Raw genomic sequence first — 26274 nt, forward strand, 5'->3', positions numbered from 1 at the left:
CCTAGGGATTTATATCTTGCCTTGGAGAAAGACGGTCATATCGGCCCATGCCACTTATCAAACGGATAGCCCTATTTTGGAGAACTGCGATGTGATTCAAGCAGGTATCGTAGGTTAACCCGACGTATATTGATATGGGATGTTTGGAACCCTCAAATTAGTCGGTTCAACAGTTAGAGTACAGATACTTCGTCAAAGGAGCTATATTTACCCTACATTTTTCTTTATCAATGTCAATCCATTATGACGTCATAATTGGATAGTCGTAACGTCATGGATTGAAAAAACACAAAAAAAGCCCATGTTTTAAATTAGAGCCTTGTTTTAGACATGTTTGTTTATAATTGATTTTTGTTTTTAATGCAACCCTAGGCATAGATGTGTCTTTCAAGTGTATCATGAGTAATCGAATGCCATCGCCTTGTGTCCGGGAATTCAATCGTTTGGCTATCCATTTCTTGGATCGGAAAACATCACAAGATTTCGAGACTAGCTCAACAGTCAACACACGTCGTTGGATCTAATCTGGCGCACACATCGTTGCAATGGTTTAGGTTCGGTTTGTATCAGTCTTGAACAGGGCTGCCTATACTCAACGTAAAATCCCGGTCATTCTAAGGAAATCTGGTTTAACCAGCAGTAGGAAGTTGTCACGAATGTTACTCATACAGAAATATCACAGGGTCGTAAAATTCTAGTCAATAGATACGTGAAGTCATGTTCGAATATAGTACTTAATCGTATTAGCTAATACCTAAGTACGGTACCAATGGTCCGCGACATCTCCCAAAATTACCATTGCACGCCCTTAATTAAGGCGGAAACTACGATATGGTGCCTCTGACGGTTATGTTTACCAAAATAGTTCCTGTGAGTAGCACGGGCACGCCAAGCCTATTCGCACTTCAACGCAGAGGTAGTTCATAGATTTTATTACAAAATATTCGCATCACATCTTCTCCGATAGAAACGACCAAAGAAAGCAGAATAATTCTACAGCTTGAAAATAGCAATGCCATCCCGCATTCAATACGAATCGTTTTTTCGCTAATAATATGTCTCCGCGAAACGACTTACGAAACCGTCAATCAATAATTAAAGAATGTGTTATTACCGTCATACATGCTACAAATCTGATCGATACCTCGTATGGTCCGTGTGCTGTAAATTTATGGGGGGGAAATAGGTGCATTTATCAGATGTCCACCATAGCGCGTGGTGTAAATCATGTTAACGACTCTTTCAGATACCTATAATTGTGTTGTCACACCCCTTGCAATGAGTGGAAATTAGTAAACACAACAATCCTAATGAAGATATATCCCAGGGGTGTGTTCACGTGGAGCACCTTTTCGGAATTTCTTGGTTGATACAGTAGAAGAGAACGCACTACACCCCTGTGATACATAACTCTAAGAAATGGTGTATTTGACTCATATTCACCCATTTAAATGGCGTGAAAGCACAATTGCTACCAGAAAGTGATGTTTACCTGGATATACACCCTATCGTAAGGATGCGGTTTAAGTAAGGCTTAGATTTACGGTGGGGGTTAGGCTTCGGGAAATCGTAAATTTCTGGGTTAGGGTTTGGATTAGCTGTGGGGTAGGGTAGTTGAAAAAATAACAAAACGGCACACTCTTCCGAAGAAACGTAGGCATGTCAGCGTTCAACCAAACCCAGCAAATGGATCCCATTCAAAGACCATGCTTGGATAAGGTCGTTTCGTACGCAAATCAAAGCAAGAAAGCCGGCGGCGGGTCAGTCAATGCCGGCGCCGACTACCAAAAATTGAGAGAAGAGACAGACAATAGATTATAAAAGTGTACGCTGTCACGGGCCCTAAAACGTTTCCAGAAATGCAATTTAGAGAGCCAGATCTCGATCAAGATTCGATTGAAGATTTTTAATCAATTGTTACACAGTTGCGTTCTCGATTTCAATCAGGGACTGTCGTCAAAAGTCACAACTGATTTTTGCTTCACTTGATATTATGCCTAGCCCTGGTGCCACATGAATAGAACTCAATAAATAGTGATAAATTCCGACACATTCCACGCTGAGCAAATCATCAGAAAAATCGCAAGTATCTAGCATGCCAGCGCTAGCTGTCAGCCGCAAAACGGCAAGGCTCTCATGACGTTGATTCGTCCGCGTCCGCGGGTTTCCAAGTCGACCTGCCGGATAGGACGTCGCTCAGCTTCTGTAACTGGTCTGTAGCGGGCGGCGCTTTTCCTTTGTCGGCGACAGTGTTGCGTATGTGCTCGGGAACAGACTCCCTGGCCGACTGCATGCGCTTTCTCGCTCGCAGAAACGCGTCTGATTGAAGAAAGGTTGCGAATCATACTAACGCTATATCGTACATGGAGTTATATATATACATTATGCATATGCTTATACACACATTACGTATATGCGTAGAGCCGGAGCTGCGTTCATTGCGAGCGATTTTAGTAACTGCGACCAAAACTACCGCGACATGTACACAATACATTGAAAAGGCAACGGATAGAAGCGCTAATTGGTTATCAAGCCAATCAAATGATCAACCGAGAAGAGCGCACCCTGGAGAGTCGCTACAATGCAAATATACCCTAACTCTACATCCTACTTTACCAAATAAAAGTACAAGAAGCGAGTTATTTTACCTTTGAGAAGTGTTAAACCGAAGTGGGAGTAATCTACTTCCATGTCTACTTAACAGTTTTCGGTTTTTGACGCAAAACTATGCCTAGAATACTTTTATACTCACTTGGAATATGACACTAGATATATTCATATCGAAATAAAACAGAATATTTTCGGTTGACATACGTCAGGGCCGTCAGGGGTCATCGTCAACGACTAGTAGAGAATCGGATTCAATTCAATTTGACTATGACCCGTGATGAGTGTCAGCCGAAAATATTCTGGTTGATTTCAATACGAATATATTATTCAATTGTAGTAGTTCTGTACCGACACTACAAGACGCACTTCTACTTGATTTCCAAATATGACTACTTTGCCGACCTCTGCGCGCGATCATGAACAGCAGTCGCAGTCCTTACCCATGACATTGTGGATAGCTTCGTTGGCCGCTTTCCCCTTGGCGAGTTGCAACGCGGTTTGTTGCTTGCGCTTCCTAACGTGGTCGGTTACCACGTCGCTGGCGACCGCGTCCGGCTGTTTTTGCGTGATGCAGTTGATCCTGATTGTAACCGAACCGGTGGACTCCGTTCGCACGCCGTACTTGTTCAAAACCTTGCCCTGAAACAGAGCGAAAAGCTATCTTAGACAAGTGACACAAACGGAAAGACATTCATTTACAATTGAACAACATATTGATGTTGAAGAGCTTCTTGGAGGTACAGAACTTCAATATACAATGAAATAGTATATTCATATTGAAATGAACCCGAATATTTTCGGCTGACACTCGTCAGGGGTAATCGTCAGCAACTAGTAGAGAATTGGAAATAACATAGTATATCAACAATCGTATCACAAAATATGACGTCACCAGCATGAAATTTCGAATGAGATAGCGTTCAATTTACTATTTTTAGGTGGTACACGAACTCCTTTTGTTGACAGAGTTTTGGTTGGTGTATTTTGATAAAAGTTGATTCCAAGGCACACAAATGGAATTGATGTTGGAATAAACCCGAATATTTTCGGCTGGGATTCGTCGGGGGTGATCGTCAGCAACTACTTGCGAACTGGAAAAAACAGTGTATATCAACAATCATGATCCGATCATCCCTGACGAGTGTCAACCGAAAATATCCGGGTTTATATCAGAATAAATAAACTATTTAAATGCATATTGAAGTACTGCACCTCGAAGAGTCTCTTCAGACATTAGTTTCGAGAATAAGAGCAACGATACGACCGGCCGGTCTCGAGGGAATCAAAATCGTCTCGGAAATATGTAGGCAGGGATACGCAACACAGCATTTTAGACTGGCATCACTGGACTACGGGCTCTTATCGCTAGCACGAAAGGCCTTATTTCGGTTTGGTTCAGTTAAGTACAGTTTATTATTAAGAATTTCACACAATCAACACATACCACAAGATTGCGATGCAATGAAAAGATAAGTAGGTGTCGAAACGACGTGGAGTAGTCCTTGAAATCAGACACAGCAATGAAATTGTTGAAATAGCAGATAGCTTAAGATTGATGCTGATCGATCAAAGGCCATTAATCCAGCCATCGGCAAATATCTGTTCGATAATCCGATTTGTGCGAATAATTATCGAGACGACCGATTTCGAATCGTTGGGCGGGGCCGTTCACAATTCCATTTGTGTGCCTTGGAGTCGACTTTTATCAAAATACACCAACCAAAACTATGTCAACAATAGGAGTTAGTGTACCATCTAAAAATAGTACATTGAACGCTCTCTCATTTGAAATTTCATGCTGGTGACGTCATATTTTGTGATTCGATTGTTGATATACAATGTTCTTTCCAATTCTCTACTAGTAGCTGACGATTACCCCTGACGAGTGTCAGCCGAAAATATTCGGGTTCATTTCAATATATCGATATGGGATTGTTGTAACCCTCAAAATAGTCGGTTCAACATTTTTAGTACAGATATTTCGTCTGAGGAGCTATATTTACCCTATATTTTCAATTGTCAATGTCAATCCACTATGACGTCACACTTGAAAATTCGTGACGTCATGGCTTAAAAAAACAATAAAAAACATGTTTTAAATAAAGGCGTTGTTTTAAACAGTTTTGTTTTAAATGCAACCCTAATTGTTGTTATGCAGCACGAATTCCACTACCTATATTTAGGACACATTATGAAATTACTTGAACGTAATATAAAAATCACGAGCAATTACCAAACACCCAAAGCAGGGATATTTCCAGAAAAGCGAAGTGTCTCGTAGAGTAAAACAATACCTCAAACGTGCTCGGCACAGCCGAGTACGTGCTGTCTTCCAACTCGGCCGCGCTGCCAATGAAAAACCTTCTCAGCTCGTACGTCACCGCTTCTTGGCCGGCGTTACCGATTGGTCGCCAGCACTGCGCCTTCACTACGTGATGTCCGGGCGCGGTAGGCACCGTGATATACCCGTAACCCTCGGCCCTGCGTCGGCCCCACGTATCGGAAGATATCACTTGGACGAAGATCTTCGGCCATTCTTGTGGCGCCTCTGCGTGAGAGCGACGTTTAGAGCTTTCAACCATTGTCGGACGACTAGAAAATTTTCAGCTTTTCAAAGTTAGATCTGAATAGGAATTATAGCTACACAGATTTTTTCCAAGGTAGATTTGAATTGGTATAGCCGCACATTTTTTCGATATCGGATTAGAATTAGAATTGCTGAATTCGCAAAAATTAGAAAATCGAACCAAATTCCGAATGAGAAAGAAATACAACAAATAAAATAGTATTTACGGTGACCGATTCTTTGTTTATTTATTATAATTGTGCTCACCGTAAATACTATTTTACTCAAATCCAAATTTTTGGCTGGCAATAACTCCGCTTCCACTGGTTGGAATTGAACCAAATTTGGTGAGCATCGTTTCTATAGACAGCCTAACACTTTCATGGGGTGAACAGAAAATTTTCAAATTTTTCATTATATATTTTTATATATTAAATAGAAACTTTCTTCTCCTGTAGCAAAGCGGTTACTGGCTGGAATTGAACCAAATTTTGTGTGTAGGCTTGAATTAGGTAACCTAACAATTTTATCAAGTAGCCAGTACGATTTGAGAAAAAAAGTCATTTTTGAAGAGCCCTACTGTACAGCAAGCTTGGTTCGTTTCGCACTATACAGTTTTCCTGTAGCGTTTTCAGGCGAACCAGAAATTTGTTTTGAATTAAAATGAGTGCATAGACACATTTCACAGATTAGATTTGAATCAGACCTAGAAATATCTGGTCGTGCAATTGAACAGATGCGAAAAATCATACCGTCGTCAGACTGATCTAGTACGAGATACGCGTCGTAACTGAACGGGTGGCAGAAGTACGCGACTTCGATATTCCTGTCGAGTTTCGTCTCACAGGAATGCGTGCACCCGGCCAGGTTGTTGGCTGAGAATGAAACAGATAACAGTTACGAGCATAGGCGCCGAACCTGGGTATGCAAGGTATGCCACGCATACCTAGACATTTTTTTTAGGTATGCGGCATACCTAGAATTCGGTTTGGCATGTATCTGCATAATCCCCGATTGTGTTATTTAGAACGAATCGCAATGTATTTCCGTTTACGACATTACCTGCTACCGCTTACGTGAGCGAGGTAACCCGTTGCGGGCGGCCAATTAGCGACAAGCGCGTCGCCAATTAGCGAGATTTGTCTGTGCACAATGTAACGCGACGCGACCTCCCGCTGAGATGATCGCGAAATTATGTCATTGATTGCCGTGCGCTCGGCAATCATCGCTTGGGACGCTTGCCTGATTTATCGCGTCTCCAACAAGCCTAGTTTCACTCACATCAGCAGTAGGCCCGGTCCGAACTGTACCATCGCCGCCTGCACTATCGCATCTGCATTGGCGCACACGATATTATCGCTTGCCTACGAGATCGCATCTGCCACAGGCCTGGTACGAAAGATATCATCGCGGCCAACTATCGCGTCTAGAGCCTAGCATGCGTTGGCTCCGATCTCTCGATGGCTTGGTGACAATGCCGTTAGGTGTTTGCTGGTTAGCGATTGTAATTAAAGAGTGACATCGCTGTTCAAACTGAATGACATCGAATGTCCGCAGCAGACATGGGGTAATCGCGATTAGTAATCGTAATCGATTACGACGATTACAGCATTTTCAAGTAATCGTAATCGCAATCGATTACATTCGAAAAAAATCCAAAGTAATCGTAATCGTAATCGACTACTTCACATATCTAATCGATTTTTTGGTGAAAGAACGATTACTTTTTATTTGTACAAGGAATATGACATAACCGAACATTCGTGAACAAGGAATAGATATTAGACCAGGTTATTGATAGCGCAAACGGTTGATTTTCAAACGCCACTGCTCATTATTACGTCAGAAGTATTAGCTTTGCTAGTCCTTGCGTAAGAAGTATCCACACGTAGTAAATATATATTCGATGTAGATTGTTTTGTGTTTGTTAGAACAGTGTAAGCCATGCTGTATATCAGGTTATCAATACACTCCAGACGCCCCTACCTCGCAGCAAGATAATAATCACCACTCTGCCTAGTTTCAAATAGTAACTTATGTATTTATGTTTGCTTATGTTTAGTTAAACGCAGTTTGACCGCTGCTGCTTGGCGAGTAGTAGGCCTATCTATGTAGTATACGTATGTATTGTGTACATTTTGTACTCGTCAAATAAAACATTACGATGGTTAAAATCAGCAGCTGCTGATATATATCATACCCGATTTTCCCTCTAATTTTGACAAGTCTGCGCACACTTACCAAGTCACTGCACAGACACTTGAACAACAGTGCGTTACGACTAAAAAAAGGTCATCACTTCGGATTTTTTGTGCGCAACTTAGATTTTCTGTGCGCAGAGACCGTGTCAGCAATGCGCATTTGCGCACGTGCGCAGCTTAGAGGGAACACTGATCATAACCGAGTCGTTCTTTGCCGTTTCTCGTAACCGTAGCTTGCGGTATATGTATTAAGTGAAAGGTAGAATTTTAAGCTTTCGTTATCTTATTCTCATATGACTCTACTTGAAACGGGCGCCAATCGTTATTTCACAATTCTTCACTCGACATTTCTACGTGTCGCCACAGCCAACCGCTTCTACACCATGTTAGCGTGTGCTGTAGGTACAATCAGGACCAAAACAGCAATTCGTCCCCCACTCCAAACGTTCGTATTGGTAGGGTTGTAACCAAGTCACAATGTTCCGAGTCACAAGTCAATCTCACTTTTATAGTTCAGACTCGAGTCAAGTCGAGGCATTTTCAATTCACCCTCGAATCAAGTCCGAGTCCAAGTCAGCTAGTATAGGGTCGAGTCCGAGTCATAGTGTTTGATTCGAGTACGAGTCCAAGTCGTTATGTTCACAGATCAGTTTTCATATCAATCCGGTTCAGCCCACTTTTTTCAACTCTGCCCGAGTGATATAGAATGGCTCGTATTCATATTATAGTAATTTTCATCAGTTTTCACAGTTTTCGGCCCTATTTCCAAGTATCAGGACTGATAGACGAAATACAAATAATGTGGTAAATTTACTATTCTTCGAAGTTACATGAAATGTCTGTCATGGCCGTTATAGTCTCAAGTCATATGACTTGGTTCGAGTCATGCAAATGACTCGAGTACAAGTCGAGTCAATACAAAAATTGACTCGAGTCGAGTCAATTTACGCATTTGAAAAATGACTCGAGTCAAGTCTAGTCACCGAAAAATCGCAACTCGAGTCGAGTCATGACTCGAGTCATTACAACCCTGGGTATTGGGACCCCATGGGGTGGTCAGTTTTCAAGTTGATGACTGAATTTCGTCAATAATATTGGTATATAATTGCATTATATTGCTATTCATCCAGATTTACCGGTAGAGCTGGGGCACGTAATTCATAATTATAGTATCTAGTATGTTGTTACAATTAATTTATTGTATGTTGTTAATTCGTGAACTAACGTCGTTTATATAATCAAAAGATACTGTAGTCGCCCAAACGTAGCAGACTAAAGGAAAACTTTCGTGAGACGCACGCAAAATTGTCACGTCTTCATTCCTCTGTGAGTGCCCCGGGTGGCATTTGCATTGTTGGGGCTCTGATTGGAAGGACCGGACTATTCGTTACGCCCACAGAGCGCGGTTACTGACAATAGACACATACCCATGGCGCACTTTGTGGAGTTGCATGTTGGCCGAAATTGCATACGTCTTTTGGTGTGTCGTGGCGGGGTAATGACCACCACCGAAATGCCCATTCCTATAAATTATGCATGCTTTTTTTCTTGAGGGGAGAGGTATGCATTTCAAAATCAAGCTATTTAGAGACATTAAATCCGGAAGCTCGAAGAAAATTTTCAAGTTAATTAACTGTCTTGAAAATATTCTATAATAATTTATGTTGATTTCCGAAATACTTTTGAGTCCCCTTATAGCTCGCTCCTGGTCCTATTGGGGAGTTTGGGTTGTGGCAGTTACGGACCTGGCAAGAATGCAAATCGTTGGGTGCGACGAATACTCCTGTATAGAGTTGGGCAATAGGTGCATTATGACGTAACAAGCAAATAACGTATGATTTATAAGGAAAGTTGTTATCTCATTAGATCTTTTCATTGTAAGCCTTATATTGTATTCCAATATCTCTTCTGAAATTAGTTCTAGGAGCAAAACAAATGTAATCGTGAGTAATCGTGACTACTTTTGAAATGTAATCGTAATCGTAATCGACTACTTCCTGATTTTGCTGTAATCGTAATCGTAATCGTAATCGCGGGATTCACAAGTAATCGTAATCGCAATCGATTACATTCGTGAAGTAATCACCCCATGTCTGGTCCGCAGACATGTGCGATTGTTCGTGCGCCGTGCATGCGTAAGTGAATCCCGCTAATACCCAAACACAACCATCAGAAGATGTGTGTCGACTGTCAAGGCTTGAGTTGTAAAAGACGAGAAAGGTTTGAACAACCTGAAATCGGTGCCATTATAGAACAGATTCCATAACAACTCTGGCATTTTGCCTTGCGCAAATCGTCGCCGAGGTTACGTAATACGCGTTGATAAGCAGCGTATTTAATTGTTCGCTAGCGATCAGGGATTCGCTAATTGATAGCACTTCCGGACTCGTTGACGAGCTTATCATACGCGCAAGTTTGTTAACACGAAGATATTGCGTAATCGGCATTTATGCATGCACTTGACCCTCATGAATTGATGCTATTGATCCTAATTATCAATTCCGTCCGATCATGACGTCATTTCATTGTGACGTCATCGAACCCGCATACCGAAGGAAAATTAGCGTTCGGCGCCTGTGGTTACGAGGCACAACGGTCACTTCAAATGCACACTAGCGGCTTGTTATGATTGGTAATTCTGTTAGGTTACGTGCAGTGGTTGTCAGGAACGAAGTACTACCATTTTTCGCCGTGCCCTCTTGCGCTTAAACAGCAACAAATATATTTTAGAACTAAATATGACCGCGGGCCGCTTGTTGGTGACCCCTGATTTAATTGTATATGGCATCTATGACGTTAGTTATGCTTGGGTAACAACGCCGCGTACTCTAACGTTCTTCGTGCAGACATTATAGATTGCCTGGTTTATTATCTCCATTACTTGACACATCGGCGTTAAGTATCACTTTCGACAGACAAGTGATAAGTAGATAATACTTGTCAGCATAACACTAAATACTGCGCATCACGCGAATGAGCCGCAATGGCATATCTCGCATTCAAAGCAGTCATCGTTGGTAGTTTATCAGAAGCAGAAATAACGTTTTGAATAGTATATTCATATATAACGTTGGCAGTTATGGACGATTAATCCTGACGAGTGTCAGCCGAAAATATTCGGGTTCAATATACGATTTCATAGCATATTGATATTGAGATGGACCCATCGTATATGCAATGTAGCTTACACAATATACAATATATACAATGTTCTTCCCAATTCTCTACTAGGGTTGTAATGACTCGAGTCACGATTTTTGGTGACTCTACTTGACTCGAGTCATTCTTTCAAATGAGTACAATGACTTGACTCGAGTCAATTTGTGTGTTGACTCGACTTGTACCAGAGTAATTGCGCGTGACTCGAACCAAGTCATATGACTCGAGACTAGGACGGCCAAGACCGACATTTCATTGTAACTTCGAAGAATAGTAAAGTCACCACATGACTGGTATTTCGTCTATCAGTCCTGATACTTGGAAAATAGGGCCAGAAACTGTTAGGTCTGAGGAAAATTACGATATTATGAATGCGAGCCATTCTATATCACTCGAGCAGAGATGAAAAAGTGGGTTGAAACGGATTGAACTCAAAACTGAACAGTGAATTGTACTCGGACTCGCGTCACAACACTGCGACTTGGACCAACCCTCTACTCACTGACTTGGATTTGACTCGGTGGTGAATTGAAAACGACTCGACTTGAGACCCTGTGTGGCTGACCTCTTATTGTCGCGAGTATAACTTAGCATGTAAAACACGACTTACTCGCCCCGCAAGACCAATTTCTGGGCAGGTCCAAAAAGTACTCCACGTGCAGGTGGTCGTATTCGAAAGACTGCGCCGACACGATTTCTCCGTTCAGCACAAGACGCACGATGCCGTTTTTCACGTTTTCAAATTCTTGCCCGACGAGCTCGGTGAGATATTGCTGGTGCTTGTTGTACAGCTAAAACGAATCAAAACAAAAATGAATTATATAATTAATACTTACAATTATACAGTTAATTATAAAGTACATAATTACGACAATATCGTCCACAGGCATTTCAACATAGAAAGCATCTTTTATAATCTTCGTAAAGTATTATAAAATCTGCGTCTTTCACAGTTCATTTTAAATCAAATTTGTAAACTTGTAGTAATAAACAGGTTTCATGCATAAGTCAACAACAAAAATGATCAGTAGGTTTGTTCAAAAATAATGTTTTTTTTTTATAGATTCCGGGAATTCATCGAAGAGATTGTTTGGTTGCCAGAAAAAAAACGCTTCACACCAAATTTGGCTCGATTCCAACTGGTAGATGTGAACGCACAGGAGTTTGAAAATTTTGAATTTATTACAAAACAAATGAAAAAATAAATTTCATGGGGTTGACACTAAAATTTGAAAATTTTATTTTTATGATAAATTCAAAATTTTCCCATCTACCAGTTGGAATCAGGCCAAATTTGGTGCGCGGTACACCTAAAAATTTAATCAGTGAATCCCCGGAATCCGAAAAAATAAGTTATTTTCGAACAACCCTTTGCGACCCCTCGACCGAATCTATTTTTTAAAACTAGTTACTTGAGCAGCCCACTTTTCAGACTACAATTTTCAACTTCAACTTGCAGTAGTTTTGACATGTCTCGAAAATCGCTACTTCTTCTTGTAATTGAATAAAAGTGTACGGCATTACTTCAACTTTTACCTGAGTAGCAACGCTGACTACTTTCACCACCTCTGAGTATATGCATTTGCATGTATTGTATATGTATAATGTATAAGTATCACTCAATCTACGGCAGGGGTGTCAAACATATGGCCCGCGGGCCGCATCCGGCCCGCCAGACGATTTCATCCGGCCCGCGAAGCAATTCTGAAAAATGGCTGAATTACCCAGCACATTTATGACAAATGTTGTAAATTTTAGTACGAAATAGCCTACTGTCATTTATTAATCCCTAAAGACACAAAATGTTGAGTCTGCTCATATGCCACACTATAACCAGCCGACAGTGGTGTTGTGTAATCACCATCAGAAACAAGTCGCTGCCATTGACACACAATTCCGAGAAGAAAAAACGTGCACACTGAGCACAGAGTTTTGTGGAAAAATGTAGTTATTCACAGAAGTGAAAACGCCAGGTATAGAAACTGAGTTATGCAGGCTACATGGAGAACAAAATTGCAACAAAAATGTCTATTTAAAATAGTTGTGGACGCACTTCATTCACGCTGAGGACTTGGCAGCTCCTCAACTTCCAGAAACACCCGAATAGCAACATAATAACATAGGACCAAATTTCAACGTTTACAGTTAAATCTCGTGTATTCCTCACAACGCCTACAGTACGGGATGTTTGTCAGATTACGACTAGAACAAAGCAATCATAGCAATATACCAACGTATATCGGCGTTGAAGTAACTGTTTTAGCAATATACCTGTATTCAACCTACCAATCATCGACAATTTGCCAACTCCATTGTTTGCAAATAAAGGTGTTGATAGAATAGAACCCTATGATTCGTAGGCTGGATAATTGAGTATTCAAGTGGGCAACACGGGTATGGATTTTCAGGTAATATTTTGGCATATTTTGACTGGTGCGGCCCGCGAGCTATTTGAAGGTTTGAATCCGGCCCGCGACGCAACTTGAGTTTGACTAGCCTGATCTACGGTATAGCTTTAGTACGATTTGCTACGATTCCTATACCCTACCTGTGTTAATACTTTGGCTTCCTTCTGTATATCCATCCGGCTCATTGCGGTGGAGACATTGTCGATTTTGTACAGCCAGATGTCCCTCGTCAATCTCGTCTCCGCTCTGTTTGTAAACAGTAAACGAGATCATCGAGAGAACGCAATTTTAACATAAAAGAGACTTTCTGGGGTTCAGAACTTGAATAGATCATTAAAAAATGTACGCTTTTAACATAAGCAAACTCGCGACAATGTCACCTGTACGGGAGCTTGTTGCGCGTGAAGTCAGGGGTCACACTCAACACTCCGTTTTCGTCATATTCAATCTCGCACAGGCACGTCTCAAAGGTCTGGTCTTGTCCGAGCCTTGCAAACAAGAAAGAAAATCGTACAAGCTTGCGGTATGACCCGGAAAAAAAGTCGGTACGAATGGCTGGGTTCGTTGTTACAAAGAAGCATTGTTCGCAATGATTTTCTAGGCTGTAAACTACGATGTGTACATGATGCCAAGTAAAAGATGTACCAGTATTCTAGGCCTAGTTTCGCCAGAAAAACTGAAAACTGTGCGGTAGAAGCAGTGTAGTTAAGTCATAACCGTAAAATTTGAAGTACTTAGCTACTGGGCACCTCTGGTATATCTTATATATCACACATATATCCCATATATATCACATTTGTTTCATATATATCACAACCGAAAGGGAACTTAACTCACTGGCCTTCTGGGCTTAAATCCGCCATGATGAGCATCCTGTGCACGGGAGTGGTGATCACGTGATTGTGCTGACGAAACTCATCGCTCGGTTCTTCCACGACTATCTTCAGGCCTCTCGCGCTTTGACCTCTGTAGTTACATACTTATGTGGTGGCCAACATATATTGATACAGAGAAGTGCATACAACTAGGCTACGTTGAGTTTAAAGTATATCTATATTTAGTGCTTGCTACTCTACATGTTTGCGGCTTAGTATCGTGGTTTGCATGACCGTAAATTGGAAAAGAGTGCGGCTCACTGCTCAGTGCAGAGTTGAAGAACTATAAATTGCCAGCTTTTCCAAATTAGATAAGAATTAGAACTACTGAATTTGCAAAAAAAGTGGAAATTTAATTATATTCCGAATGGGAAAGAAACACAACATAAATCAAGTTCTGTTCATATCAAATTAGGGTTCATCCTCGTAAACACGAGATGGCAAATGTCTGTGTGTACACCGAGCTTGGCTTGTTTCGCTTGGGTTGTTCAAAAATAACGATTTTTTTTGCAAATTTCACTCGCTTAGTGATCAAATTGTCAGGTTGCCTAAAAAAACGCTACGCACCAAATTTGGGTCAATTCCGACCGGTAAAGGCCGTGCAATCTTAAATTGAAATTTCGACCATTGTCGAATTTATAGTATTTACGGTGAAAAATTTCGACACTTCGATATGACCAAATATCGTGTTGCAGGCATGCCTGAAGGGAAAGCGATGCTTTTTTCACGGGTTTACATCTTGATACTGGGCTGTGATAGAGTTGAGACAGTGAAATTGCTAATTAATGAAAAATTAATTTGACACTGATTTGCTGGAAATGAGTCAACGACATTGAAGTAGTCTCGTTGAAACGATGGTAATATATTAGCAAATAAACTACTTTCAAGGCTGAAATCGGGCACCATGAAGAGAAAATTAACTGACACATAGGTAAAATACATCAAAATATATTTCCCAGGTCAATATCGATACCTGAAGGTATCTTTTGACGTGCCGATGTAGATTTAACGACGTTTTGGCTGTTTTCTTCGCAAAGCGTTATGATATTTGCTTTTCACGACTCCTATATACCTCCACAAGGCGCATTACCAATGCTGCGGCATTATTTTCGAATTTTAGCGGATCTGCATCATCATAGGCCATTTATATGTACCGTAGTGAACTCGCGCCGACCAATAATGGGATGCTTGAGGCATGTCATGTTACCAGTTGGTTGATAATAATGATGATATATCTTCCCTATCTATAATTCTTCTGAACCACTTCATATCATCCTCGAGATTTGGTGAAAAAAGACCAGATGAAAGAAAGCACTTGCAAGGAATGGGACATTGAAAAAGGAACTGTGACATTGGGCACTAGGCCGTGGTGGATGTCAGTTTAAGAGGCCGCGCGTCGTTCTGCACCTTCCTATGTTCGTTACATCGCATGGTGTCTTATCGCATTGTGTGTGTCTTGATCGGATGAAAATATTATATCCAGATTATTGATTATTGTCTTTCCATACAATTGTCTTCACTTAGCCTAATAATACGGCAATGCGCTTTATTGCGGAGTGCTGTTACCCGAAAGCTCATTTGCTCTGATTACGTGAAATTCACACAAGTGCGACAAAAGATATCGCATCTAGTCTGGGAAATATATTTTACTGTATTTTACCTGTTTGGCAATTTATTTTCTCTTTATGGTCCCGGATTTCAGTGACGAAAGTATTCACATGTGATGTATATCACTATCGTTTTCACGGGGCTCTTCCAATATAGTTCCAGTTCCAGGTTATCAGTGACGTATTCATTTTTCATATATTAGCAATTTCATCGTCCAAACTCGATCACAGGCGTTTATCAAGATACAAACGCGTGAAAAATGCATCGCTTTCCCTTCAGGCATGCCTGGAACCCGATATTTGGTCATATCAAAGTGTCGAAATTTTTCACCGTAAATACTATAACTTAAAAAATGATTGAAATTTCAATTTAAGATTGCACGGCCTTTACTGCTCGGAATCGACCCAAATTTGGTGTCTAGCATTTTTTTAGGCAACTGGACAATTTTATCATTGAGCGAGAGAAATTTGAAAAAAAAAAAAATTTTCAGTAAAATCAGGAATCAGATTAGAATTGTATTAAAGGGGCACTGCGCTCTAAAAATGATGTGGTCTCAAATTGAAGGTAAAAATGAACAAAAATTTTTGGCCGCGGCCATTTCCTTCAGAACGCCACCGTAATGGAGCTGCAATTTATTGAAATTTTCTGCAAGACCAGCTGCCGCGGCTGCTTAACCCGTTACATGGCACGATATCTTCACCGTCGCACTTGCTCGACGCGATTAAGCAGTAACGCAGAGAACGAAATTTAGATAGTTGTTAGCTGATGTTATGAAGGAAATGTGTCTAAGTTTCGTTCTCTGCGTGACTGCCTTATCGCGCCGAGCAAGTGCGACGATGAAGACATCGTGCCATGTAACGGGTTAAGCAGCCGCGGCAGGTGGTCTTGTAGAAATTTCAATAAATTGCAGCTCCATTACGGTGGCGTTCTGAAGGAAATGGCTGGGGCCAAAAATTTTTGTTCGCTTTTACCTTCAATTTGAGACCACATCATTTTTAGAGCGCAGTGCCCCTTTAAGAGTATAGAAACATTTCACAAATTAGATTATAGAATCGCTTACCGGCATTTCGCACTAATTAGTTCAATTAGACAGCTTGAATTATTATCCAGTTATCTAAGTTTCTTCTGTGACGTATGTGGATTGGAATCGTAGTTTGCATAACCCTAATTTGGAAAGAGTGTGCGCTGCTTGATGATCAAGTTAATCCTTGAAGCGTATGTGTGGAGCGGAAGCTCTATTTGATCATCGCCGAATTTGTCGCGCGCAGCATATGCTGACGGTATAACTTCACGGTCAGCAAAAGCAAGATTTGCTTAAGCATTGCGGATAAGACCTGCGAGTTTAGCGCCGGGACGTTGGCCAACGTATTTACCGTTGCCGTATTGTTGATAGGCGAGTGTTTGCGGTATAGGTCGATCATTAACGGGCGACTTGAAAAGCAATTGCGTGCGCCGAAGATATTTTGCAGAAAGCAATTCGCTGCACGACAGCAAGGGATTTCCTACGAGGCAGGAAATAATGGTCACTATTGCGTTGCGAATATGTGCGTCTCCTTAACAACCTAGCATGTTTAATAGCTTGTGTGTCAAAGCGCGGTTTAAAAATTCCGTTACGCTGGATTGTTTGGCGTGAGTTGTGTCGCCAGGCAGGCAGACTTGACATAATTCAAGGTATCTAATTAGACTAATTACAGCGAAATACTCGCAATCTAATTCTAATCTAATTTGTGATGTGCCTACGCTCTCATTTTAATTCAAATCTAATTTCTTGATTTCCGGGAAATGCTACAGGAGATATGTATGGCTCGAAGCGAGTCAAGCTAGCTGTGCAATGTACATCATTTGCTATTCTCGTGCCGTGCTCATGAGAAGGCATAGAATTGACTTTACCGCAAATATCTAAGAACTGGATTAAACTCGGATAGCCACGAATGTACTCGATAAACATCGATGTCGGTTCGGCTGGTTAATATTGTGATGATATGGGTTGGTGTATTTCCCGTTACTAAGTTGTGTCAATATCAATCCGCCGTATCGCACAGTTCTGGTTAGGTGACACAGTAAGCGAGATTCGCTATTGTGAACTAGTATCCAATTTCGCCATTGAAGAAGTGCGGAAATCGCGGAGACAATGGACAGCCAGGCTTATATACGCCGCGAAGACCCAAACAATAAGCTCGATTTGCGGTTCTTAGTTGGCAGCAACAGGCCGGTGCTGAGGGCTTTTGCAGATGTTTCGCGGTTTGATACTCAAATCTGAGCCTAGTATTACTTCTAATCTAAAGGTGCATCTTTGAACTTCCCACATCTTTCTTACTGTTGTGACATTATTCAGTGATACTCGAACACTGGATTCATAATCGAATCACTGAGGTATGTTCGATGTTGCCAAGCTGCGGTCGCGGCATGTGACAATTGTGACATGCATAATTACGCTGACGAAGGAAAACTGAGCATTGAGCAAAGTCCGATGTCGAAAATCGACTGCAGTGTCACCACAATGTCGAAGTGATAACTTGATATAGCCTTAACGTGAGACGAGAGTCTTGATAAAATGGAGGCGTGTCGCAGTTTCAGTTCTGGTCCTAACTGTAAGTTGCTATTCAATCGCAGGCTATATCTCCTCCGCCTCCTCTCTCCTTCACGGAGTCGGACAACGAAAAGTTAAGTTGCGATCATGCGCCGCAGTCAGCGATTTGCATTACTAGCGGCATATTTAAGGTAACCCGTGATAAGGATTTTTGCAAACATAGCAGCACAGGCTGCATACTGCGCATTGCGCAAGCTGCGTCGAGTCTCGATATAAGGCTACCACTTCCACAGCCGGGCCGGGAGCCGCATGTTACTTTTCGTGGAAATCATGTAATGGAAGTCAATAGGTGGAATTATGAACTATTTGCGAAAACAAACATAGCCTGTGGTCACTAAAATGGTAGATAGGCTTACAGAGCTAACTTCTGTGACACAGCGTGTATTATAAAGCTTTACGTGCCATTCGGCTGTCATCGTATTAACCCGGAATTTGAATAATTCCGTTCAGTTTAATTTTATCATATATTTCTCGTTAAATGCATATGCTACCGGTCTATATGAGGAGATATGTAGATTGTAGACATGCAGAGGTATTCAAAGATCGATTAAGCCTGTCGTAGTTTATACATGATGGGCTAGCTCACGTATCTACCTAGAGTAGCAAAAAAGCATCACTATTCCTCCGTTTGATAGATATCACGACTTCACGAGAAATCATCATGACAACCTTCCGAAGGTAAATGTGACGAATGTCTTCGTAAGTAGTATCGAGCTGATTGCACAGGGTAAATGGGTTTCAGTTTGCTTGGTTTCCGAATTTCGAAGTACATAGATGTGAACATGTGATGTAATCGGAGATTTATTGCGTCACAATTGTCGTGCTGATAGGGATTTCTAGGTATTCAACTCATTAAGTAGAAAGAATCGATCCCAGTGTCTGTATATATTTCAGGTGTGATGGTAAAATAGGCTGGCAATACAATGCCCGTTACTAACGATTTGAGCAAAGATTTACCAGATATTGAGAGCATACTAGCACTCAATCCCCGAAAGACCGAACACGCCAAGCTAACAACGACTGTCGCTACAAAACGCGCCAGAACGCACTGGAAGCGAAACTCGGACAAGAATTGTTCAACATGCAAGCCGTTGCAGAACGACTTCGATGACATCAAGCATACTACTCTCAGCGAAAGAGGCGCTTTGAAAGAAGCAGCTCGATGTTTAAAATGCGCAGACGCGCCTTGCCAGAAAAGCTGTCCAACTCAGCTTGACATCAAGGCGTTCATCACCAGCATCGCCAACAAGAACTACTACGGTGCTGCGAAACAAATTTTCTCAGACAACCCACTCGGTTTGACTTGCGGAATGGTATGTCCCACAAGTGATCTTTGCGTGGGCGGCTGTAACTTGTTTGGAACGGAGGAAGGTCCGATCAATATAGGCGGGTTGCAGCAGTTTGCCACCGAGATATTTCGTGATATGGGAATTCGACAGGCTCGCGATCCTAAGATTGAAGCGCAAACCCGCGACGATCCCACGTACAAGCGTAAAATAGCTCTTATGGGCTGCGGGCCGGCGAGTATCAGCTGTGCTACGTTTCTGGCGAGGTTGGGTTACTCAAACGTAACTATATATGAAAAGATGGACTACATAGGCGGATTGAGCACTTCGGAAATACCGCAATTTCGGCTGCCTTACGATGTCGTGAATTTTGAGATCGAACAGATGAAAGACTTGGGCGTGAAGATTGAGCTTGGAAAGCCACTGATGGAAGGATCGATTACTTTAAAGTCTCTTGAAGAAGACAAATACTCTGCCGTATTTCTCGGGATAGGCTTGCCAGAGCCTAAAACTATACCGGTATTCGAGGGTCTGACTAAAGACAACGGCTACTATACCTCAAAGGAATTTCTTCCTTTAGTTGCTAAAGGGTCAAAACCTGGAATGTGCGCTTGCAGTCAAAAACTACCATCGTTTATCGGTGGAACAGTTATTGTACTAGGGTCCGGTGATACTGCATTCGACTGTGCCACCTCTGCGTTGCGTTGTGGAGCAAAAAGAGTATTCGTCGTCTTCCGTAAAGGATTCTGCAACATCCGTGCCGTTCCGGAGGAAATGGAGCTTGCTAGGGAAGAAAAGTGTGAATTTCTTCCGTTTTTATCACCTCTCAAGGTCATGAAGGGTGAAGACGGTAGGATTACAGGGATGGAATTCGCCCGTACCACACAAGATGATGAAGGTAACTGGATCGTGGATGAAGATCAGACTACAAAGTTGAAGACAAACTACATCTTGTCTGCTTTCGGCTCCACTCTCATTGATGAGAAAGTGTGTCACGCACTCAAACCAGTCGAATTCAACTCGTACGGCCTTCCTCGTGTCGACAATGACACGATGGGAACTAATCTACCTTGGGTGTTCTGTGGTGGAGATTTGGCAGGTCAGGCAAATACTACAGTTGAATCTGTGAACGACGGAAAAACTGCATCATGGTTCATGCATAAATACCTTCAAAAGTTGGATGGCAAAGAAGTGTCTGACAAGCCTGCCCTACCTAATTATTTCACTGACATTGACTCGGTAGACATCAGCGTTACAATGTGTGGGTTGAAATTCGAGAATCCGTTTGGCTTGGCTAGCGCTCCCCCTACGACTACATCTGCAATGATTCGAAGAGCCTTCATAGAAGGATGGGGATTCGCGTTGACAAAGACCTATTCACTCGAGAAAGATATAGTAACAAATGTATCACCACGCATCGTCCGCGGCACCACCTCTGGCCATCTTTACGGACCTGGTCAAGGATCGTTTTTGAACATCGAATTGATCAGTGAAAAAACTTGCAAATACTGGTGCAGGAGCATCACTGAATTGAAAAGAGATTTTCCAGAGAAAATCCTCATCGCCAGCATTATGTGCGGCTACAGTGAAGATGACTGGACTTTGCTAACACGCATGTCCGTCGATGCCGGTGCGGATGCTCTTGAGCTCAACTTGTCCTGTCCTCATGGTATGGGGGAGAGAGGCATGGGGTTAGCATGCGGTCAGGACCCTGAATTGGTTCGTAACATATGCAAATGGGTGCGCAATGCTACAAAAATACCGTTCTTTGCCAAACTGACTCCGAACGTGACTAATATCGTGAATATTGCGACAGCCGCAAAAGAAGGCGGTGCTGATGGGGTAACGGCCACTAATACAGTATCCGGATTAATGGGTCTCCATTCCAATGGAAGTGCGTGGCCAAGGGTTGGATCTGCCAAACGTACAACCTACGGTGGGGTGTCAGGGAACGCAATCAGGCCCATAGCTCTTCGAGCAGTGTCAGCAATTGGCCGTGCATTGCCCGGCTATCCGATATTAGCAACAGGCGGCATAGATTCTGCAGATGCTGGGCTACAATATCTCCATGCTGGAGCCAGTGTACTTCAAGTCTGCAGCGCTGTTCAAAACCAAGACTTTACTGTAGTTCAAGATTACATATCAGGATTGAAGACGCTGCTATACCTTGGCTCCTCCCCTGAATTCAAGGCATGGGACGGCCAATCACCGCCGACGCCAGTACATCAGCTTGGCAAAAATGTGAAACGAATCTCTGATGTTATCGGTAAAGATCTTCCAAATTTTGGTTCATACAAAAAGGAGCGCGACAGAATAATCGCGGCAGAAAAAAAAGCAGTGGATCCTGGGCAGTTACCCAGCGTTGAAAGACCTCTAACTGCAGCAGTGAGAAGAGTAGTGTCTGTTACAGACGTCATCGGTAAAGCTCTTCCCATGATAGGAACTTACAATGACTTGAGCAACAAGGAACAAGTCGTCGCGCTGATTGACCCGGAGATGTGCATCAACTGCGGAAAGTGCTACATGGTCTGCAACGACTCGGGATATCAAGCGATTGAGTTCGACCCGCTAACGCATCTGCCTAAAATCAACGAATCATGCACCGGTTGTACCCTGTGCACCAGTGTCTGTCCGATTATTGACTGCATCAAGATGGTGGAGCGTGCAACACCGTACGAGCCAAACAGAGGTGTACCGCTGAGTGTGGCAGTGCTAACATAAATGGTACAAGACCTATAAGGATACCGATAAATTGAGTTGGGTTGGTGCAGTATGAAGTGATGATCACCAGTTCACCTTTAATTGGATAGAATCACATAAATTTGTGGAGTGTTATGATCATTTTTGTGTTTATATCTGCATCCATAGGCGCTGACTTACAAGGTTACGAGGTGGCGCAGTCTGCATCACATAGTCATAGAGTTCCAATAACATTCCATACGTTTGTAGTAAATCAATTATTTTGCAGCCAGCTCTGTGATCTAGCCATTTAGTTTTGTGGAAATCCATTATTATGCATTGACGAAAATGTAATACTACCTCTTGCAGTTATAAAAATAAGTAGCATTATTTTTGTCCATCGAGTCATGCCACACAGAATTTTACAAACTGCATTTAATTCTGGTTGTTCTGGTAGTGTTGTTTACTGAAACCACAACATTTGCTTGTAGCCTATATACTCAATACTGTACATTAAACTTCATGATTATGCAAGAGTGGCGAGTTTACTGACAGACTTGAATTCGGACGATTGACTAAGACAGAACTCTTGAAAGGGGGGCTTGAAAAGTCATAGAGTTTAATAAATGTGTTATTGTACCGTACTGCAATGGATGTTGTCGTGAAAGCAATATTTATGACAGGAATAGTAAGCCTCTTGCAAGACACCGTCACAGCCATTGTATGCATTTACGTCGTTGATGATAATCAGTTTACACGGCTACATCAATCCAATTTATTTTACGGCTAATACTAATAGTCCAACTGATGAATTCACTTACTGTTTCAACTTCGATGATAATGCATTTCCAACACCTGACGCTGGTTTTCGCTTACGCAGTCCCTCAATATTGGTTGCTAGGTACGTCGGAACTTCAGTTTCAGAATTTGTCATGGCTGGGATGTTTTCGTTAGATGGTGCGAATGCATCTTCATCACAGAACGTAAATAACCGATTGTTGGGTCTGCCTCGTCTATTCTGGAAATGTATGTGATTTTGGAAAGATAAATTTCAGATATACGGAGGTATCGTGATGACTTTCAAATTCAGTAAAGGTATACTGAAAGATCTAATGATTTTTTCCAGTATATGTACCAGCATCTTGCCTGTCATGAGAATATCATGTGCCGGTAACAATGTTTCATTATATCAAATGATGTGTGGCCTGGTATTCTTTGTGGTCATTTCGGGTTCATTTTCTACACACAAGCGGTACTCCAATGCTTGGTAGGAAGTAGTCAATTTGGAACTAAACCTTCACATAATGGTGAGGTGAATAATTTTTCTTAGCACCAATCTTAATACATCTTGAACACGACCTAAAACATGACATACATTCTCACAGCAGTATTAAATTATTGAGCCAAGATAATATCTATTCGTAGCACAGAAATGGACCCAAATTATCCGCAAAACTGACAGTTTAAAATCGCCAGCGGAAATTGAATGCGAAATTACTTCCAAGATATCTAGGGCCCTGTACATTTAATATGATGTGACATGGTATCATCATATCAATTTTAGACTTTCAATGTTACCTTGAGCTTTTGAACTTCTCCAAAATATTTGATGTCTTGCACAGAGCCTCTTGCAGGAGCGGTGCTGTAGTGGGTAAATTCTCTCTAAGAGTAGAAAAGGAGCTCAAATTAAGACAATTGAATAGTCTCAAAATTTCATGCAGGTTTAGTCTACCCCCACTAATTATGACTTTAGACTATTTCTACTTGGTAGCGTTAAATTTTCAGGCAAAACCGGGCCTTGAATACTTCCGCTTGTACTTGAGTAGAAACTTACAATGTTACTTCTACATCTACTTGGTTACCGACGATGACTACATGGACCAACTACAGCTAATGCTGATAAAATAATTTAGGGGCAAGTGGTATATCATTTTGTAACTCAAAAAATCATAATTTCTACTTATTCGACTTGAATTATAGCAATTGATACTATATTCGAATTCGATTACTTGACTCGATTTGCCCATCCCTAATAAGGAACAGTGTTTCATAAGCAGGGATATCGATCCCTGTTCATAAGACAAGCATCTCTAACACTCCCAATCAGCGGCAATCAACAACCTATTTTTACCACTCCCACTTAACCCATAGGCCAATGCGCGACAGCCTGCAAGCCGGTTGAGATGTTATACATATACTGGACAGTGGACACCAATCCCATAATGGGTGAAATGCACTGCACAACTACCATGACAAATGTGATGAAAACTACTCGACATAATAATGACACTCACAGCAGAAAAATGCTTTTGCTGCCAGCTGCAAAGAAGCTTCTCTTCATCCAATATCATTTGCCCGTGTTCATTTAATTTAGTAGAATTCGGAGTGGATTGTGATTCATTTCCGGTTGAGGAATCTTCACCAGAGCTGTTAGTCTTTGATGTCAGGAACCCCAAGATCGCAGGGCTAACACGTTGCAGAGTAATGCTGTCAAAAGTCAATACATAATAGGCTGATTTGCATCAGACAATGTATAAGCCTATTATGGTTGCGGCACATCAGGATTTTTAAAGGTATGTGTACTGTACATTGAGCATTCAAATCTTGATGCAGCAGAAATTTTCATTTCGCTTCATTAATTTTAGACCGTGTCTTTCTTTTCAGCCTTTATGTGTCCCGAACAGCTCATCAAAATTGAAACCCAATTAAATTCATTGCTAATAGTTTCATTATTTCAATACACAACAAGACTGCGACACAATGAAAGATAGGAAGGTGTCGAAACAACTTGGAGTTAGTCTTCGATATCAGACACCCACCTAGCCAAGGCGATATAAAAAAGGAGGCATGCACACTGAATGAAAAGTAAAGGAAAATAATATAAAAGAAAAGATGATGAAAAAGGTGGCAGGTGTCAGAAGACGAGATCAATATGTCAGGTCGTGGTTCGGTAAAATAGAGGGCAAACTAGTATTGATTCAGTACAAAATGTTTATATGTTGACTTGACATGAATTTTTATCACAGCTTGCACAATCGATTAAAGCCATTGTGACGATTACCTCTTAAATGGATAGGTTTATAACCTAAGAGGAGAAGGAACATATCTGATCAATGATCATATATTATGTGCCAAATCTAAAAGTATTAGTGTTATTGGTAAAATGAAGAAAATGTAAAAGTGTATACCGGTAGACTAGTATGGGTAAAAGTTGGTCAGATTCAGATTCAGTATGCTGAAATTTTCATAAGATCGAATCACTACAAGACTGCGATAAAATGAAAAGATAAGAGGTTGACGAAACTACTCGAAGCTCCTTTTAATCAGACAACCACATTGGCCCAGATCACGTAAATAGGACTAAAGGAGGCATGCACACTGAATAAAAAGAAATAAAGAATAGCATAGGAATAGCGGTGGCAATGAATGTGGCATAGGTCAGTAGGCACAGTCAGCACATCAAAATCGTGGTCTGGTATTCAGTGGAAGTGTTTAGTAGTCAAATGATATAAATTTGTCAGATTTTTCACTTTCAAATACTGCAATTTTTATGTATACGAGCTGGAATAATTGAAATAAATATCTCATGATGAGGAATATGTATAATAAACATGTGGAGGAAGACTAGGATGGGAAATTTAAATGCTGCAAACAACACTCTCACTCTTCTTACTATATTAGCAGTCAATACCTCATGCGAAGATTTTTGATAGAGTCTCCAGACCGATAGGTAGCCCCACCCGCATCTTTTTCATAGAACTTATCCATGATTTCAGAGTATCGTCTCAAAAATCTTCTAACGTCATTACACTGAAACAAAATAAGGGTTCGCTGGTTATAAACTATAGCATCTCCGACAAGTTAGGCGTTTTTAATATCATCTACTTGAGTCATCTCATATAACATATTTCTGGGCATTTACTCCATCCTTCCCTGGTTCCCATTCTGACCCAGAATATTAGTAGTTTAGTATCGAATGTCACCTTTTTAAATTCGATAATATACGCCAGGCTACAAATCCAAAGTTGTTTTGAGTGATTGCTTTTCTTTATTTCAAGCTGCGTGGTGATCTGTGAACGATAGCAGTGACGTCAAACACTATTTACTTTCGCAAAGGTAATATTTTTATAACTGCTGTGAAATAACATGATTAGTACGTCGACTGTCAAAAATTATGTATTGCAGTTGTATTCCCAACAAATGTCTTGTCTCATATCCAATTTGAATCATTGAAAGTATCTGATTTACAATTCGCAGCTATGAGAAATAGTGATGTCATTGAAAATATGCTG

General features: G+C 41.3%; 2 protein-coding genes across 2 annotated transcripts; one reads left to right on the forward strand and one right to left on the reverse strand.

Annotated features, from left to right (window-relative positions):
* Positions 1–917: 917 nt before the first annotated feature.
* On the reverse strand, positions 918–25891 carry LOC145446347 (tectonic-like complex member MKS1). Its single transcript, XM_080324615.1, has 13 exons — positions 25868–25891; positions 25674–25792; positions 24277–24469; positions 23561–23644; positions 22804–23000; positions 13782–13910; positions 13325–13432; positions 13085–13190; positions 11147–11327; positions 5929–6051; positions 4905–5158; positions 3051–3249; positions 918–2319 (listed from the first exon to the last, which is right to left on the reverse strand). The coding sequence occupies exons 1-13, from the start codon at positions 25886–25888 to the stop codon at positions 2135–2137; spliced, it is 1899 nt and encodes a 632-aa protein (XP_080180741.1). The 5' UTR covers positions 25889–25891; the 3' UTR covers positions 918–2134.
* LOC145446342 (dihydropyrimidine dehydrogenase [NADP(+)]-like) lies at positions 18542–22516 on the forward strand. Its single transcript, XM_080324607.1, has one exon. The coding sequence runs from the start codon at positions 18941–18943 to the stop codon at positions 22022–22024; it is 3084 nt and encodes a 1027-aa protein (XP_080180733.1). The 5' UTR covers positions 18542–18940; the 3' UTR covers positions 22025–22516.
* Positions 25892–26274: the final 383 nt, after the last annotated feature.

This window comes from Botryllus schlosseri, chromosome 9 (assembly GCF_051294905.1).
Source record: "Botryllus schlosseri isolate E-star chromosome 9, Bs_hap1, whole genome shotgun sequence".
In the NCBI taxonomy this organism is placed as follows: Eukaryota; Metazoa; Chordata; class Ascidiacea; order Stolidobranchia; family Styelidae; genus Botryllus; species Botryllus schlosseri.

What these genes read in the sequence shown, in the direction of transcription:
- LOC145446342 (XM_080324607.1), top strand. Translation starts at nt 18,941, where the DNA reads ATGCCCGTTACTAACGATTTGAGCAAAGATTTACCAGATATTGAGAGC.
- LOC145446347 (XM_080324615.1), bottom strand. Translation starts at nt 25,888, where the DNA reads ATGTTATATGAGATGACTCAA. An exon ending in GAGAAGTTCAAAAGCTCAAG is followed by an intron (nt 23,001 to 23,560) that starts GTAACATTGAAA and finishes ATACATTTCCAG; the next exon opens with AATAGACGAGGCAGACCCAA. An exon ending in AAATTGGTCTTGCGGGGCGA is followed by an intron (nt 6,052 to 11,146) that starts GTAAGTCGTGTT and finishes TTTCATTCTCAG; the next exon opens with CCAACAACCTGGCCGGGTGC.